The sequence below is a fragment of the Gambusia affinis genome, linkage group LG12 (assembly GCF_019740435.1).
Source record: "Gambusia affinis linkage group LG12, SWU_Gaff_1.0, whole genome shotgun sequence".
NCBI classification, from domain to species: domain Eukaryota; kingdom Metazoa; phylum Chordata; class Actinopteri; order Cyprinodontiformes; family Poeciliidae; genus Gambusia; species Gambusia affinis.
The window spans coordinates 7,839,547-7,857,659 of record NC_057879.1 but is presented as its reverse complement, the minus strand read 5'-3'; the positions used below and the strand labels follow the sequence as shown (position 1 = coordinate 7,857,659).

The 18,113-nt window shown below is 42.3% G+C and overlaps 1 protein-coding gene across 1 annotated transcript; it reads left to right on the top strand.

Annotated features, from left to right (window-relative positions):
- The first annotated feature begins 682 nt into the window (after positions 1-682).
- psmb5 (proteasome 20S subunit beta 5) lies at positions 683-5,555 on the top strand. Its single transcript, XM_044133290.1, has 3 exons — positions 683-945; positions 2,051-2,357; positions 5,232-5,555. Exons 1-3 carry the CDS (start codon positions 721-723, stop codon positions 5,513-5,515), a joined length of 816 nt encoding a protein of 271 aa, XP_043989225.1. The 5' UTR covers positions 683-720; the 3' UTR covers positions 5,516-5,555.
- Positions 5,556-18,113: the final 12,558 nt, after the last annotated feature.

Here is an 18,113-nt window from a genome sequence, read left to right as displayed (position 1 = left end):
CATAATCAAATTCACCCCTATTCAACTAACCTCTATAGAACGTTATCTAAAGATTTTCTAGAAAGAGTTCAAAACAACTTTTATTTACCTTTTGGGGATTGTTCTCTGAACACTAATATGGTAGGAAAATTGTGAAAGTTGCATGTATTGTTCAAAGACTCTTTAATTTCCCTGAAGATTCTTTAAAGGGTGCATAACTAAAGTACTATATAACCTTGTGGGAAAAATTACACAACTGAAGTACTTAACCTTCTGGATAACATTATGAATTGAACATATTCTTCTTTGAACTTGTAGATAACATGTCAGTTCCTAAATGTCACCCTATTAATGGAGAGAACCTCCTGGTAACATGCCCTCCATGTTCTCTGAAGGATAGAAATTATATAACCTTCTGAGGATGTTCCTCCAAGTAAACTTCACAGACTTTTCAAAAATAATAACCAAAAATGTTCAAACCGTTTTGGAAATCTTCCCTCAAGTTCTGGTAAGGTTAGTGCTTGTTGGGTACGTCCTTCAACAACCCATCAAATTATTTGGAAGTTAGTCTACACAAAATAAGGTTCAAAAGCCTCGCTTTCTTTCCTTTGTTTGGCCATGACATACTTTTGACTGTTTCAGTCCATCACCACACGGGGGCGCTGCATAATTTTTGCAGCCATGAAGAATAAGTCTTCCTGCTCTCGCCGGAAGTTGCTTGCTCATCGCACTCTTTCAAAGATGGCTCTTGCTAGTGTGTTAAGTAGTGATTGTCCGGATTTTTCGTCTGATTATCGGCAGCCATTCGCTTTCGGCTGCGGTTCCGGACAGAACGAAGGAGAATCTGAAGCTGGACCGGGGGAAAGTCTCAGTTTTTGCGTTAAGAACTCGCTGCTCGCTGGGGATGAAGACGGCGTTGAGAGGAAAATAGAGTTTCTGCACGGAACAACGACATTAGCGTTTAAAGTAAGGGCAGTCATCGTTTGTTGTTGCTAGACGTTTTCATTAGAGTCATACTAATTGGATATGTTTCCTAAAGAATATTTAGATTTGGTATAAATCATTCGCAATGAATCATATCAGACAATGACCCAAACGTTAGCTTGGTGCCGCTAGCTCGGCTAAAAACTGCTTTCTCATGGCAGAGAAACTGACTGGTTTACTGCTGAATAATATCAAAACAGAAGACCGTTAATTCCGTACGTAGCTTTACCAACCTTTTTACCTCTACAAGTAGACATTAATCTGTACATCTTTTTATTCACATATTGTAATTTTTAATAATATTACATCTTCAAATAAGCTAGAGCTTCATAGTTGGGTACTGGACCCTGTGTTGTTGAAACACAGACAGTGAATGCCTCAGATCTCTAACCTGTGTTGTTATTGTCTTATGTGACATTATGTGACATTATGTTTCTTCTGTTAAAAATAAAATGCCAAGAGGACCTGTCATCATTCTGTATAGGGGGCTACAAACCAAATAATAAATAAAATGGATAACTAAATATAATTAACAGATAAATAAAAAGTTAACAGTATTATATAACGATATTGTAGATTATGATTCACTTCTTGCAAGTAAATACAGATTCATGGCACCAGTCAACATTCTGAAATGAATTGAGTTCTGTTATTGTGAAATTTGCTTCAAACTCAGGACCGGTTCCAAACTCCTATAATTTCATGTTTTTATGTAGACAAAAACATAAAAGTAAAGCAGAAGATGGATTACTCCCATGGGGAGATGGATTATTTTCTCTCCTTAAAAATAATTAAAATTGTAGTCTCCTTTTTTTTCTGACAGCTATACCATGAAAGTAGATGAATAGCATCAACATATTTTATTTTCTCCCCGTTTCTTTGAAAAATAGAGAATAGCAATGATATAGTTTTGAAAATGCTTCTTTGTTCGACTTTATTAGTAAACATAAATAGATTAAAGATTAGTAGCTGAAATTTACAGAAACAAAGAACCGTGTTTTACATTTACCTGACGTGTGTTGTCTTCACCATAATTGTTTAAACTGAATGGAGCGTAACACGGGTCTGTCCCCCTTGTATCATTCAGTTCCAGCATGGCGTTATCGTGGCGGTGGACTCTCGGGCCACGGCGGGCTCCTACATCGCCTCGCAGACGGTGAAGAAGGTGATTGAGATCAACCCTTACCTCCTGGGGACCATGGCCGGCGGCGCCGCAGACTGCAGCTTCTGGGAGCGCCTGCTCGCCCGTCAGTGCCGCATCTACGAGCTGCGCAACAAAGAGCGCATCTCTGTGGCGGCCGCCTCGAAGCTGCTGGCCAACATGGTGTACCAGTACAAAGGCATGGGACTCAGCATGGGCACCATGGTGTGCGGCTGGGACAAGAGAGGACCTGGTAAGCACAACAAGTGCATTGAACATGTGCTTTTTAAAAAAGAAAATAATAAAATCACTAGAAGTAGATTTTAATTTAATTTTCTTTACCTTAATAAAACATTATCTAAAGTACATCTTTTTAAAATCATTGTTTGCAGCTCAAAGCCAAGTTTTATTTTATAGCAGCGGGAGCAAAAGTGGCTCTTTAAATAGGAAAAGGTAGTCGACCCCTAGTGTAGACTCTGCAAACCTGGCGGAGACATACCCAAGAGTAGTTGCAGTTGCAGAAAACATTGTGCAAAATATTTTTTCAGGGAGCTAAATACAAATGCATGTCATACTTTTAAGTTGTTTTTTAAATTATTATTATGAAAAATAGAAAACCACACGTCATTTTTCTTCTTTGTATATATCCATGACTTTGTGTTGGCATGGCTGTAGATGGGAAGCATTTTTCTCAGAACTCGGGGGTGGTTATCAAATGTGCAGTTTCTTTGCCTAACCAGCAGATGGTGCTGCAGCGCCTCTTTTCCTCTCCCCTTGTTGATAATGTCACGCTATGCATTTTGGATGCCACAAGCTGCAAGGCTCTACATCAGAAGGTGTGTTTAAAGAGGCCACCACAGTGACACAGTAATGGGAAATCAATGATCCCTATGGGCCAGTGAGAGTGCCGCCAGATGATGGGCGGCGGGGGTCTCTGCTCGAACAATCCGGGTCACGCGTATAAATGCCACGACATGGAACGGTGATCAATGCCGGCTTTATCTTGTAAGGCTGACACCGACAAACGCGCTGGACACACGCCTAATCCCCAGCAATCAATTGAGGAAATAAGGATCCTGTTATGAGTTCAACAGGCCAAGCAATGTAAATATGTCCGCTCTCAGCGCCTTTGTGACTGAGCGGAGAGGTAAATGTCAGGATAATTAAATCAATCACTATGAGGCAGAAAGCTCATTAAGCCGACTACCACCACGTCAAGTGCACTTATTCCCCTCAGATGAAGTGTCTTAAGCTGCATGCAAAATAAATGGAATAAAAGCCACGCTAAGGAGCCTGACAAATGCGGCTCCGTGTAATAACATTACATATTATGACACTTTGTAATCAGCGTACAGTTAACAGCTTTTATTTCAACGGAGAAAAAAAGAGTGACGGCGTAATGTACAGGCTCCTTTCAAGGACAGGACAGGCTTGTAATAGGGTAGCATATGAATAATCGGGCCTCATTAGAGAAAAGAAGGGTACCGTGTGATCGGAAGCCTCGTCAGACGACCAGTGTGGCAGATGGGTTTTTACCGCCGCTCCCAAGAGGGTGATGTAACGCCTTCTTTTTTTTGTCCCTACTCACTTTTTAAATGGATTCAAGAACCGACCCAGTGGATGGCAGTCGTCCATGCACCACGCTGCGCTCATCACCTACATCTAAATACTGTTATTCCAGCCAGCTGCACAGCCTGCTGCTTAAAAAGGGACTCCTTAAGCACCTGTCAGCCGGTTGATAAAGTAGAAGAGGTCTCCGTCGCGGCCTCACCGTCCGGACTGTGTTTCCGCTGCCTCCACTCGTTGCTTTTTTTTTTTTTTTTCGTGAGCACGCACGGCGGCTGAGTCAGAGTTGGAGGGGGCAGAGACTATGAAGCGAAGCCACATTGGCTCCACAAAGGCCCCAGGTGTGCGCTCGTATACCGCTTCTATACTTGGACCTCTTAAAGAGTCCTCAACCCTCCCCGCAACCCTTCCATCAAGCATGCCACTCGACAAAAGAGGGCCGCCTTTACAGTTCTCTTTCCCTGCCTATTATGTTTTTAACGAGTCCCTCGCAGTTTCCAAGTGGAACAGGCAGGTCTTGGAATGGCAAATTACCCCCGTGCGCACGCAGGCGCTGGATGATTATCGTGGCAATCTAACGACAGGCTCAGGAAGCTGCAATTTGCCAGCTGAAACCAATACTAAGATTCTGTTCCTTTCTTTCTTCTTTCCTCTTTCTTTTTTTTTTACGCCCTGAAAAGCAAGTGGCTCTCGAGCTTTAATAGACTGTCACTAGTTAAGCTGAGAATCAGCGAGCGGGGTTGATCTGCATGCGTTCCCGCATTGGTTTTCACAGGTTTCAGCTCTGTGAAAGCGTTCTGAGAAAAAAAAAGAAGAAAAAAAAAAAATCCATGCCTTTTTGCCGGCTGGCTCGTTTTCACCGCTCGTGGGCGAACTCGCAGGCTGGTGCTCGTCACTCTGGAGCCGGGCCCGTGGGGAGCGTGTGTCACGGCTCAGAACAAAATGTTGTGCATGTGTCCGTGACGCATGGTGTGGAGCAAACTGTCCCTCACATGTCCGTTGAAGCGTTGCGGAAGTTGCGTCGCTCGAGGGCTTACGGCGGGGCGGGTGGACGAGCTCACGGCCCCAAACTCAGTGTAGACGGCTGCGAATGTTCCCGTCTGATATCCACGGGATGTGAGCACGCTGTAGTGTTGTTGTTTTTCTTCATTTTCTCGTCCTCCACGATGAGGCGTGAGCCGCAGTTACCTGGACAGCTCAGGTTATGGGTCGATAGTTAATTTTTGGCCTGTTTGCAGAGAATCAATAAGAACCAGAGAAGGGGGCTTTTGGGCAGACGGTGTTATGGGGCCACGCCTCGTCAGCAGGTTCCGTGGTCTGCTTCATTTTACTTGAAGAGGATGCAGCTGTTCATATCTGCCAGCCCTCGCTTCACTTGGAGGGGTTGCAGCTGCTCTTATTTTCTCTCCGGAGGATGTGTATGTGTATGTATGTGTGCATGCGTTTACAGACTTGTGTGTTTTGTGCTACATCATTTTAGCAACTCCTGAATCGGGAGAAGCAACTCCCCGGATGCCACCTCCTCACCTTTCCGACCTACCTTTTTGCCCTCTCTCTTTAGGGCTGTACTACGTTGACTCGGAGGGCAATCGGGTGTGCGGCGACCTGTTCGCGGTGGGCTCAGGCTCCATGTACGCCTATGGCGTAATGGACAGCGGCCTGCAGCACAGCCTGAGTGTGGAGGAGGCTTGCGAACTGGGCCGCCGTGCCATCTACCAGGCGACGTACCGTGACGCCTACAGCGGAGGGCAAGTCAACTTGTACCACGTCCACAGCAAAGGTTGGACACGGGTCTCCCAGACCGACGTTCTGACGCTGCACCAGCAGTACAAAGAGGAAGCGTAACTGATGGGGAAGAAGGAAGTTGAGAGGAGTGGTTGGAGAGGGGAGGAGAGAAGAAAAAGTTTTCTAAATTCCAATCTTAAAAAATGTTCTGAAAGGTTAACACATAATAAAAAGGTCTCAAGTTACTCATCACCTTCCAGTTTCATCACTTCTGTTACTTGTTGCTAGCTTCATATTGTACATTTTAACAATGCCAGTAAGCTCCACTCACCTTGTACAGAGGGATAATTTGAGGGGCAGCAGAGAGGGCGTCGATGATTCAAACAAGCTTTACTCAGTGTGGGAGTAGTGTGGTGCTCACCCCGGTGTACCATTCATTTCAGGTCCTACCCTTGAAAACTAAAATATCTTCTACAATAAAGCCTGTGTTCTTTCTCAAAATTGTGCCTCTGCGGTTTCTGTTCAACTTTCTGTCAAAGGATGTACAGATTAAAACCAATAAAAAACCAGTGATCACAGATTAATCAATGTTTTGCTAGGATTTTCACACATTTATTTCTTATATATACGTAATCCTCATTGGCCACTGTGGTAGAACCCTCCTTTGTAATTATCCAGAGATAGATTGTTATAGCAAAATACTATGCAATAATGAATCATTGGGATTAAAACACTCAAAAAGTACATTGATAAAATATATATTTTTTAAAATTACTTGATTTTTTTTTCTTGCGTCTTATCCTGGTTCATTTTTCATGTTTTATATATATATATATATATATATATATATATATATATATACACACATATATATATTAGCCTCAAACTCTATATATTTAGCTTCAAACTAGATATATATTTGAAGCTGTATATATAGCATATAATTATTGAAGCTAAATATATAGCTTCAAGCTAAGTATTTAGTGAACTAAATATTTAATTAGCTCTATAAGCTAATTAAATAGCTTATAGAAAGCTATTTAATTAGCTTTCTATAAGCTAAATACTTAGAAAGCAAAGTATTTAGCTTTCTAACTACTTTGTTGGCAAACAAAATATTAATTTTGGTAACTAACCAAGTTGAGCTTAATGCTCATTAGTTACCTTGAAGCTAAACATTTAGTCTTGTGCTAAATAATTAGCTTTGCTAATAATTTTGTTTGACTGTAACTTCACAAACAGCACCCCATACAAATTCAGCTCTGGTAAGTATACTTGTGATTTCAATTAAAAACACTGATCTCTAACCATGGCCAAAGCTAGTGAGACAAAATGTACAGGGTTATTTCATAGCTACCCGTTGTAATGAATCTAAAAGCAAAGCTTTTGAAGTTACATTTCTACATGGCCTCGTATTGACCAGTTGTTGGATTAGAAACCAGCAGTTATTGGATGCAGGTTGCTTAATTAAATCATTAATTAAAAGGGCTGGGTTTAAAATAGTAGCGTGGAGTTTAATCAGAGAGTTCCTTCATTCTGAGGAAGAATCACGTAGCTCTTATTTAAGCATAAATGTAGCTACTGTTAGGCATGCTGGTTACTGTCCACCCTCTGAAATCCTGTATCAGATGGATGGTTTCTAGAAGAGCATGCTTTGATTAAAGCTGATGTGAGAGTTGAAAATGTACACAGAAGCGCAGAAACTGATGGTCTGCATGAATGGTCTTGGCGATCAAAACCAGAAAAAAGAAAACTGCAAACTACCACTTGAAAGGATGAGAGCCAAGCTAAAATAACTCAGTCAGTGACTCTACAATTACCGGTAAGGACTGCAACAAACATATGTGAAACCTGGCTTTCAGCAAGAAGCCAAAAATAAAACAATGTCAGCTGAAAAGGTTAATTTGTCAAAGAACACACTGACTGATTTTAACTCTGTCTGAAGACTTACCCAAACACTCAATTTAATCCATGATACACTGTGAAACATGGTAGCAAATGTATCATGATGTTTCTTGATCCTTGGACCTTTATCCAATAGTGATGTGAAAGTTTTGGTTTGGTTTGAGCCTTTCTGGGTCTTTGAATATGGGATAGTTTTGGTTTGATGTTTGAATCCTCAACATAACAGGATGCTAGGAGCCAACACACATCAAAACTGGTTTTACAAAGGAGAAAGTAGGTTAGCATGAAACATTACGGTCAAGATGAATCTGGAGGAATCTATGTGAACACAAGGGTAAATATGTGTTTATTTGAGGGTTTGTGTATTTCTCTAAACACAGATGGATTAAAATAAATCCAAACGTCTTCACCCAGTTCTAGTTTTGGACATTTTTTGAAGTTTGTCATATAATCGTTCCGCCCTGGAATAAGAACGACTGAAATGGATCTTTGCACACAGCACATCAACCACGATGTGAACTTTTTCATCAGTGTTGTATTCAATGCCAATGCCTCCATCTTCCTTTTAATGAAGTTGATTTCCGTTTTTTTAAACCGCTGTTTGTGTTTACATTTCCGTCATCTGTTCCCCCAGCTGTTGGGATTCGGAGGTACAGCCAAAGCCTGTTTTGTCTCCTCTATATGTTCTGCATGTATTAGCAGGGAGTAGCTCTGTCTAAATAGCAGTATTTAATTGCACACCACCAGCCCCAGTAATTGTGCCTCCTGAGTTGTAACAGTGTGTTTTCTTCCCTTCACTGATAATGTTTCCTTCCTCTGCTCACGTTGCACAAACGCGTCTTTTAATTGGGAGGGGAGAGGAAATTTATTCTTTAATTCCTCCCAGAGACACTTTAGTTTTTTTGCTTTTTGGTTGTTTTTCTTTCTCGTTCTCTGCGCAATGTTCTGTGGCACCCTGTCATGGTGTTTACAATAAAACGAGCGGCGTTGCAAGTAGGTGCCCCTCCGCTGGTTTTTATGCTTTGTAGTAAACACTAATAAAGGGAATTGGGTGGAGGGCTGCAGCAAGTGCACTTTGAAACCATGGTTAAAAACTAGTTTCACAGGTGACTAGTTGGCAGATGGAAAAGAAATAGGATTTCGATAAATGGAAATGAGCAAATCTCGTATAGGATGCTGCTCCGGGTAAATGAAGTGATGCTAGCTGCAACGTCAATAGAAGCACACCCTGATGGAGAGGTAGGGTTCCTTGGAGATATGCTAAGCAGCTGCAGAGTTGCAGGGATGCTTGTCCCTTAAATGTCCTCTGTAGCCGGCCTAACAAGCGAAGACACGGATTGACTGTGATTCTGCATCAACGTCACGAAAGTGGAAAAAGTCAGGTTTGCTGTGAATGGGAGGTGTGAGAACGCCTGGAGGAATTTAAAAACGAGAGTCATATTTGAGACATATTTTTTCTTCTTCTTTTTGATTCACCAGCTTTACAGTTTTATCCAAGTATCTGGATGAATACTCTCAAATGATTCAAGTAATTCACAAAAATATATACAGTACAGACCAAAAGTTTGGACACAACTCTGTGTCCAAACTTTTGGTCTGTACTGTATATATACTCCTCCTCTTTCCCCAAAGTTGTTTCCGTACAGATTCTGTGCAGTAACAATCTAGGAAGCAAACCATTCCAGGAATTTTGTCCACTGTTTGGAAATCTTAAACACCCAGAAAGAAAAAAAAAAGTCTAATTGTAAACCAGCTGTGCAAATGAATCATTTATACTAGAACTGCATTAGATCTTCAAGGCACAGATTCGACAAGGTGACAGAAAAAAATCCCAGGTATCTTTGGTCTTTAACTCTTGAAATTTGTTTGCTGTAGATCCATGAGACAAATCTCCTCTTCTGCCCCATCCCAGTTGAGGTTAATTCAGTTCTGGTGGTTGTGGAAGCCGTCGGAGTACAGTGCCCGCATTGCCATGCTCAAAAATACGTTTCACATGATTTCAGTGTGTTTTGTGTTTTTTCTTTTTGGTGGTGCTTCATTCTGTTGGAGTAAACCATTAGGGATGAATGCTAATGGAGAATGAGCACTTTGTCTACCAATATTAGTTGACCAGTTACAATTTTAACTGACTTTTAGTCAATGTTTGCATCTGTTTTTATCTTTAGCACACATCTACGGACACAAACACGCACACCAAAGCACAATTTAAAGTGGCCAATCAGCCTAAAATGATTTTGGACCCCAGTACACATGTACGGGGGGTACATTTGAAAACAAAAAAATAGGCAAGAGGATGAATACTTTTTCATCCGTCCGATTAGTTGTAGAGAATCTGTGAATCATAATTTAACATTTTTATCTTGGTCTCAAGTCTTTTGCTGGGTTTTCTACCGGTATTTTCCACATTTAGCTGGTCTGAGCAAACTAGAGCGCCTTCCTTTTTATGTTTGCTGTACTTGATACACAAATTATGACTTTAAACAGAACTTCTCAAGGCCTTTTTTTTTTTTTTGCAATTCTTACAGTTTTGTGGCGTGCATGACAAATAGTTGTCTCCACAAATTCTCCCACCTTAGCTGGGAGTCTCCTCCGGTGATGCGTCTCCCTCTTGTATCGGTTGCCTAATGTTGTGTAGAGAATGGATGGATAGATGGGCAGGAAATTCTGAAGAAAACAGCTGGTGGTTTTAAACGTTTGCATAGTCCTGAATCTTACCCAGGTGCGTGAACACGTTAACCAAAACACCATAAAAACAACCTTTCTAAAGCGCAGCTCTGAATGCCCCATGTTTATGTGAGTCACTGAATCTGTCCGTCTTTCTAGCAGTAGGGATTTCCACTTGTCTTTTGAGTGAGGCACATGAAAGCGTCACTACCTGTGGCTCAGGTCACCTTAAGTGTCCACAGTCGCCAAGCAGACTTTTATTTTTGCACCTCGGGTTCAAGAACCTGTTTGTGTAGGTGGGCATGTTCCTGTCTGCCCTTTTGGCCTGTCCTGCTGCGCAAACACTTCTCACCTGTACTTTTTGCTTCGCCGTGTTTGGACTCAGCCGGCCCTTCTTGTGTTTACGTCTGACCTTGGCACTCGACCAGCAGACGCCCGTGCGGTGCCAGTGTAGACACTCGACCGTGTCTGGTGGGTCTGTCGCCAGGTATTTTCAGAGCGGCTGCTGTTATCGGCGCCTGGCTTTCAGAATAACCTGACACTTCGGGGTGAGTCGGCGAAATGCAGGCGAGGCATGACAAAAATGAAGGAACTGGGTGCTTTTTTTAGCTCCAATTTTGACTGAACGCGATGAAAAAGACCAGCTGGCGACGTTGAAAGGTGCCAAGACTATGATTTTCACACACTGTCAGAAAATAACCCCTGTGCCCACATTATGCCATCTGTCAGGTGGTCATATATGATTTCACTCCCCAGCAGCTGATCAAATCTGAACAGTCATAATGAAACTCCGACACCCTCTTTTTGGATTCAGGGACACCTTGAATATGAGGTGTTATTCGCCATGATTTGATGCTTGGACTTTATAATTGGATCTTGGAGGGAAAAAAAACCGAACAAACAACAAGACACCCACCACAGGAGTGCGAGTATCTGTTGATTGAGAATCTCGCAGCCATTGTTTATTCTTGTTGATGCTTTATCCCCTTGGAATAAACAAACGAGAAGTCTATTTGGCTTGGGTAATGACTCCCGGCTGGCAGCCCCTTGTCCAGCCTGAGGGCTCTCCGGGTGTCATATAATCAGCACCCCCCAAGTCCTTAAATGCGTGCCAATTTTGACAAACAGCGAAGCTGGCATGAGGATAATTGTGTTTGTGGTCTCTGTGCATCCCCTTCCTCTGTGGCTCAAAAGGCAGCTGCTGCCTCGCCTCGTCTGAGAGGTGCTGTTTTTCATCCCTGGTGATGACAGGCTCACTCTTGTCATTCCCATCGCGTGCTTGCCTTGGCGGTCTTAACTCCAGACGCCCCCCTCCCCATTTTTCTTTCCCTACCCCGGCGTCTGCAGTAATGTTTCTGGCAATTGCTATTCTTTTTCTTTTTCACTTTTTTTTCCCCCGATTAATAAAGTGACATGGAAGAATACAAGCCGGCAAAATAAACATCGGAGCCCTTGAGTTCTGTCCAAACTGAGTCGGTGCTTGTCCGTTTCCCAGCAGGCGCATAAGAGCTTCTGCCAGTACCTCTATTACTGCTCTTGATGATGATGATCATGAGGGTGATGGTGAGGATGAAGAGATTACAGCCTCATACCGTAGCAGCAGACTGCGCCTCAAGAGGCCCGAAGCAGCCGGCTGTTTATCCCTTGTCATGACACCTGACGGTATAAATGGGGCCTGTCTGTTTGTTTTATCGTCAATGGTACCAGGCCTTGGCTCCCAGGCAAACAGAGACAGGGTCAGGGAGACTACAGCTAAAGACATGGCAGTAAGAGGAATGGTGGCTGCCATGGTCACTCCACTTTCTCCCATGTGGCTCTTGGCTTTTTATTATTCTTTCTCTTGTACTGCAGTTCATCCTTTAAAACACGAGGACCAATTCCCCCCGGGGGCAGGGAAAAGTAAATTGCAGATTGTGTTATTTTCTGTGTATCAGCGCGTTTCCCCCCCACAGCTTCTTGCTGTTTTACTGGCAGTTCGGTTCCGGTAATGGGAGCAGAACCGTTGGTGTTGGTGACCGGGCCAATCAGCAAACGGGAGGAGAAGTTGTGAACGATGACGGCGATTTTCTGCGCTATTTCGTAAATGCAGTCTGCCTGTAGTTGTAGCCATGGTAGTGGAGTGTTGGGTTTTCTTGTTCAGTACTCATGTTTGACAAAGAACCACACTTCTTTTGTTAGATAGCTGCGTTCACTTTATTGCCCACGTTCAGGTTAACAACGTCTTCACTTCTTTTGTTTATTAGAACAATGCTGCCTACTAGGGGTTGAACGACTACATATTTTTTAAGGTCGACTACATCATGATAATAGTCGAGTCGATGTCGACTAGTCGCGGTGACGTCATAGTGACGTAAGCGCAAAAAGCCTTCACAACTACTTGGAGGCTTTATTAGCTATTTTCACGGCAAATATTAACCCCCCCCCCACCCCCCACACACACACACACACTCCCCTTCTCCTGCTTTTACTAAGTCTATTATGGAGAATTAAAAGAGCAATAAACAGATCATTCTTCGTGAGCAGCGGGGAAAAGTTTGTTGCACAAAGTCGGGTCTGACTTTTTTTTTTCTAAACACCGGCTGATGCTGATGATCTCTGGATAGTTACTATAGGAGTCAAATTATCACACTGACTACATGGTGCTTTTGGAACATCACAAGCCAAACTTGTTATGAACGGATCCCGTTTGGTTACAGCTGAATTCAACGAAACCACCTGCTTCTCCTCCCGAGCGCTGGCAGGAAGCTCTGCTGACTCAGCAGATTGAACGATTTAAGATATTTTCTAGTCAACGTCAACATGATAAAAGTCGAGTCGATGTCGAGTTGACTAGTCGTTGTGACGTCATAGCAACGCAAGACGCAAAGCTTTGGAGTAACGTACAGGCTTTATTACCCGTTTTCACGGAAAAATACGGCATTTACACAGAACAGCAACAAGTGAAACAACAAAACATCGGGATAGTTTATGATAAATAATAAGTTGCTGGGAAACCAACATTCAAAAGGAAACGCACATCTTTTAGATGGCATTACCACAGATCTTTATTTAATCAGCAACATAACATCATAATGTATTAGTTAGATCGTCGTGACAAAGACACTCGCGAGCCGGCTAAGTGACATCCATAGCAGGAAGGGGGCGAGTTTTAGACGGCTCGTGTTTTGTAGTCGACTGCAACTGCAACTCCATCTCCTTTTAAAAACACTGTAAAACCACAAATATGCATCCATCTACATATCATTTAAACTAATGTATTAACTTATTTTTCTTGTGTCTTGTGACGTATACTGTGCTGTCAGATCAGCACAGGCTGTCACCACCGGCAATCACATGACTGCGACTAGTCGACATGAAATGTAAAAACTCGCGAGACTTCCTAGAGTCGACTAGTCGACTAATTGGTTCAACCCCTACTGCCATCCCCTACTGCCATCCCCTACTGCCTTCCCCTACTGCCTTCCCCTACTGCCTTCCCCTACTGCCTTCCCCTACAGGCAACTTGCTCTCACTGCCCCCAGTGGACAACAGCAGTACAACATGCACATAAACAGAAAGTGACAGGATGCAGAACTTACAACTGTACCTTTCAACGTAAATTAGAATACATGAACATATAACACAAAATAACTCAAAGACAAGTTAAGATGAGAACAAAATTTATAGCATCATAATAGCTCATTACACACGTCACGATCAAACGTTACCGATTGGGTAACACTTAAAACTTCAACAGAGTCCATGTCTCCAGGAAACAATCGTTTCTCATGTTCCGTTTGTGTTTGAAAGCGTAAATAGCAGACAAGTGCATTGTCGTTAGCTCGTAGTGCTAGCAGTCATCAGTCTGTTCATTGGGTGATGCATTCTGCAACTAGAGTTTATTTTATGTTGGGTTTTATATTAAATGGAAAAACTCCCCACATTTGACATCGAGTACTTCACTAATAATGCTTCAGCTTGCAAAGTGAACATGATATAATTTTTCAGAACAGTAGGCCTTTTTGTGGTTCTGATCTTTAACGATATCTCAAGCTAATATTAACTGGATCATTAGTTGGGCTATTAACTCAGTCAGCTGCTTATAACAGACAGATTATCATAGGAAGTTTAAAAACAGCATTACCTTCAGTGAGAGATAAATGGAGCTCCCTTTGTGTCCACATTATGACTGTCTTGGTTCGTCAGGTCTGGAAAGACTGCCGGGTAGCTGAATGTCTTGTTTGCTAGGAAAGCCATCAAGCTAGGTGACAGAAGGCTACTTCTGACCAGCAGAGGGCAGCAACAGGTAGAGGACAGGCAATACTTCAAAACTTTATGCTTTGAAAGTTTTGTATGTAGTCTGTTTTGTAGTATGATATGCTACATACTGCCACCAGAATCTACAGTCACCTTTCACATGGAGTCTTGCAAGAACCCAATGCCTTAATTTCAGAAAATATTATGTGCTTAGATCATTGTTGTCTACCTCAGTTTCTGCTAGGAAGTATTTGAAGTATTCTTCATTGTACCACCTTGTAGAATACTACATGTTTGAAAAAAGAAGTTTGGGCTCGCTACCATCACATTTTCAGTAATTTGCTTCATATTTACCTCGTTGATAGCCTTTACAGTGAATACTTCTGAAGATAGCCCAAGTACAACCAGTGGAATTATAATAATCAAACTTTTAGTTAGTTTTATAAATTACCAACCCAATCATCTCCTTAGATATCTCTGTTTCACAATATCACTGTAATTTTGAGAGGAAGAGTTTGAAAAACTCAAACGCTCCCTATCACCCCTTCATTTTACTCCTGCTTTCCTTCACCTCTACATTCAGGCGTCTCTTTTTCCAACGCTGCATCATGACTTCCGGTGCCTCCAGCCTCCAGCTTGCCTTCCTCCAGCCTGATCCTGCTGTAATCAGTGCCACCTTCATCTCTTCAAACCAAAACTAAAGGGGAGGGTGGATGAAGGAATTAATTACCCTCCCCAGAGCTCGTTACTCTGGCTCACCCCTTTCAGCTTCCTGCCATCGACTGCAATTGTAGCTCAGCCCGGGGGCCTGGACATGAAGGTAATAACAGAGGGTGCCCGTCCAAAGCGGACGAGCGCTCGCTGATGAATGATTCTGCCAGGGCCGGATGTGACGGAACCGAAGTGAGGCGGCCTCTGAGAGACTTTGACGTGATTGACACGCAGCTTCGGTGGCAGGATTACTTGCGAGAAAACAATAATTGATGACTTTTTCTTCCGGAGCTTAGACTAATACCAGAAGTGAGTAATGACCTCTTGAGGGTTCAGCTTTTTCTGATTGCAAACAATAGGCTAGGTTGTCAACCGTTGTGAATATGACAGGATTGATGGCATAATGACTGCGAGGGGCTAATAGAGTAAAACACGGAAATGGCAGTTTAATTGAACATCAGGGCCCAACTTTGAACAACATAGTAACATTAGAGACGTCCTCTCTGATCAATATGGCTCTCGTGGTGCAACAGAAAAATTGACGCTCATTCTAAACGCAACTGCTTCTCACTTCCAATCCCCCACTGCCTTGTAATTCTTCCTCTTGCTTATCTTTTTTGTTCAGTACTTTGCCTCTCTAGTCTTAAGTGTTGAGTGCCCAGCAGTTGTCCCTCCTTTGTGCTACTCAACCTCTCACGTTCCTCTAAAGCACTGGTATGAAACAAACACAAACATTTTCATTTACTTTGTCACTGTCTCTCCTTATGCGTCAGCATTCTTTGCCGTAACCCTAAACCCATTCACTCCCGTTTCCTCTATCAGCGACTTCTTCTTATCCTCTTATGCTACACCCAGCATCCTGCTTCACTGCCATTTTCTCTCTTTTTTTCTGCACCACTGCTTTCCACCATCCACCTCTCCCTCCGTCTCATTCTTTCTCCACTCTATGCCTGTATCTTTTTTTTTCTCCCGCTTTCCCCTCCTAGGCGTTTTTGCTCACAATCATTCTGCTCTCATTACATTGATGGCCCTGATGATTCACTTGAATGGTGCACTCTCCTTCTGTGTCTCTCCGAGGCCCTTTTCTTGCAGCCCTTTTAGACAGAAGTACTTTCTCCGTGGGCACCATGACTGCGTGGCACCTGCTACTGGGTTGTGTGACTCCGTATCATTATATGTAGGCCAGAGCGAGATAAGCACACTGACATGTTCTTTATTTAACCCGGACTCATGGGAATAAGTGTTGCTGCTGTAACAAGTTAGAACAAATTGTCGGTGTGTTAATGTGTTAGCAGTGTGTTAAATATACTCGCCCAAGTCTGTGGAAGAGATTAAAGTATATTTTTGTTTAGGCTGCTCAGGTATTAAGACTTCCCTTTGATCTTGGGACCTGGCAATGAGTACAAACTCTGCACTCAATCTGAACCACCGTCCTCTTCATAGCGCAAATTTCCACTTGGAAAATTACCTGCAGAGCGGCCGACTCCGGTTTGACTCTACACCCACTCATCTGTTAATCTCAGATATGCCAAAGCGCAAACAGTGCTGGCTCAAACTCTGTCTGGCCATAAATGCATAACAATGTAATGTTTTTACTGCTGCACATAATGCAGATCCTTTACTCATCAGTTCCCCTGATGTGTTTTTATGACTGCATTATTTCAACACTTAACCCAAGCAGTTATTCGAACTCCCATCGAGTCCATCCATGGAATCAGTACACTCAGATATGAAGCCTTCAAACATGTTATACAGTTGGAAAACAATGTTAATATGCAATGAGGCAAGTCAGAGAGGATAAATAACATGACATAAAATAAGAAGTCTGGCAACTCAGTTTGGATTTTGTGGCCATTCCATTGAAATGTCACCAGGACTTAATGGTACACCCTGGACAGGTCACCAGCGTATCCTCTATGTTAAAATTTGTTCTTTTCCTTAGTTGTACAACTTAAAGTTAATATGAGCTAAAAGAACAGAAATAGACTGAATGTGCAGTAAAGATGATGTCACATTTGCTCTCTACTGGAAACACTTGCTTCGGGTCAGCACTTTCTGATCTTTTAAGCTGAAATATAATCACATCGCCCAATCCTTGATGTCACCTACAGTACTGACTTGTAATTCTCTCTGTTAAACTACTTTTTTTTTTTTGCCAGAATTGCTTCCCTAGTTTTGTTCAAAACTGTACTATAATTTGTACTTGCCTAAAGGTTACTTACAGAGCACTTTTCAAGTCTTGAAGGGCTTTTCTTTATGTTGCATTGCTGAGACAGCTTCATCTGTCAGCTGCACACTGACGGAGCTTTGTAGCATCAAAGGTTATTATACTTTTGACGCACATTGTTTCTTAAACATAACCCAGCTTCTGAACAGGTCAAAAGACTGCTAACAATGCAAATCGCGTAACTCTCAAACACATTACCGTCTGAATCTGTAATGACATTGTACAAATGAATATGGTTTTCAGTGGCACTCTATGCTACTGAATTATTGTAATGCAGCCTAGAGCATGCTTTTTAAGCCTGTGTTGCATGACAGTGGGATAAGATGAGCGGTCTCAAGGTGGACTTGAAGATGTTGGCTGTAAAACAAAAAAACAAAAGAAAAAGAAAAAAAAAAGAAGAGTTCTTTAGTCCCAGTCAACCATGACTTTCTTTGAGTGACATCACTTGAGACTTGACAGGCCCTTATTAAACTTGACATGGCTCCCTCTAGGGTTATAAAGAGCTTTAAAGAACCTCTACAGTGTTCTCTAACACCTCCTAACACACATTGATATGCAGCATAGCGTGTTAGGTTAAAAATACCCTCCTATTCTATTTGGCTCTAATTGAATTCCATCTTCCTTTGCTCACAGAACAACGCCGTTTTGCTTGTTGAGCCTCAATATGTTAACTCTGAACTGGTAACCTATCTTCTGCCACCAGTGTATCAAAAGGTTTCTACTTATACCAGGTCATTGGAAAAAAAAAGATTATTGACAGCTAAAAAAAACTTTGATCTTTTTTACTGTAGTACTGCAACAGAATGAAATGTTCGCCACCAAAGACACAAGTAGTCTCCTGGTGTGCTTGGATGGGATTAAACTACATTTCCCTTGTGAGAAGAGTCATATAGGTTAAAAGACTGTATTTTGACAAGATTTTTTTTCCTCAGGAGAACTTTTTTCTTCTCTGCTTTGAAGATTCTGGATGTAAAG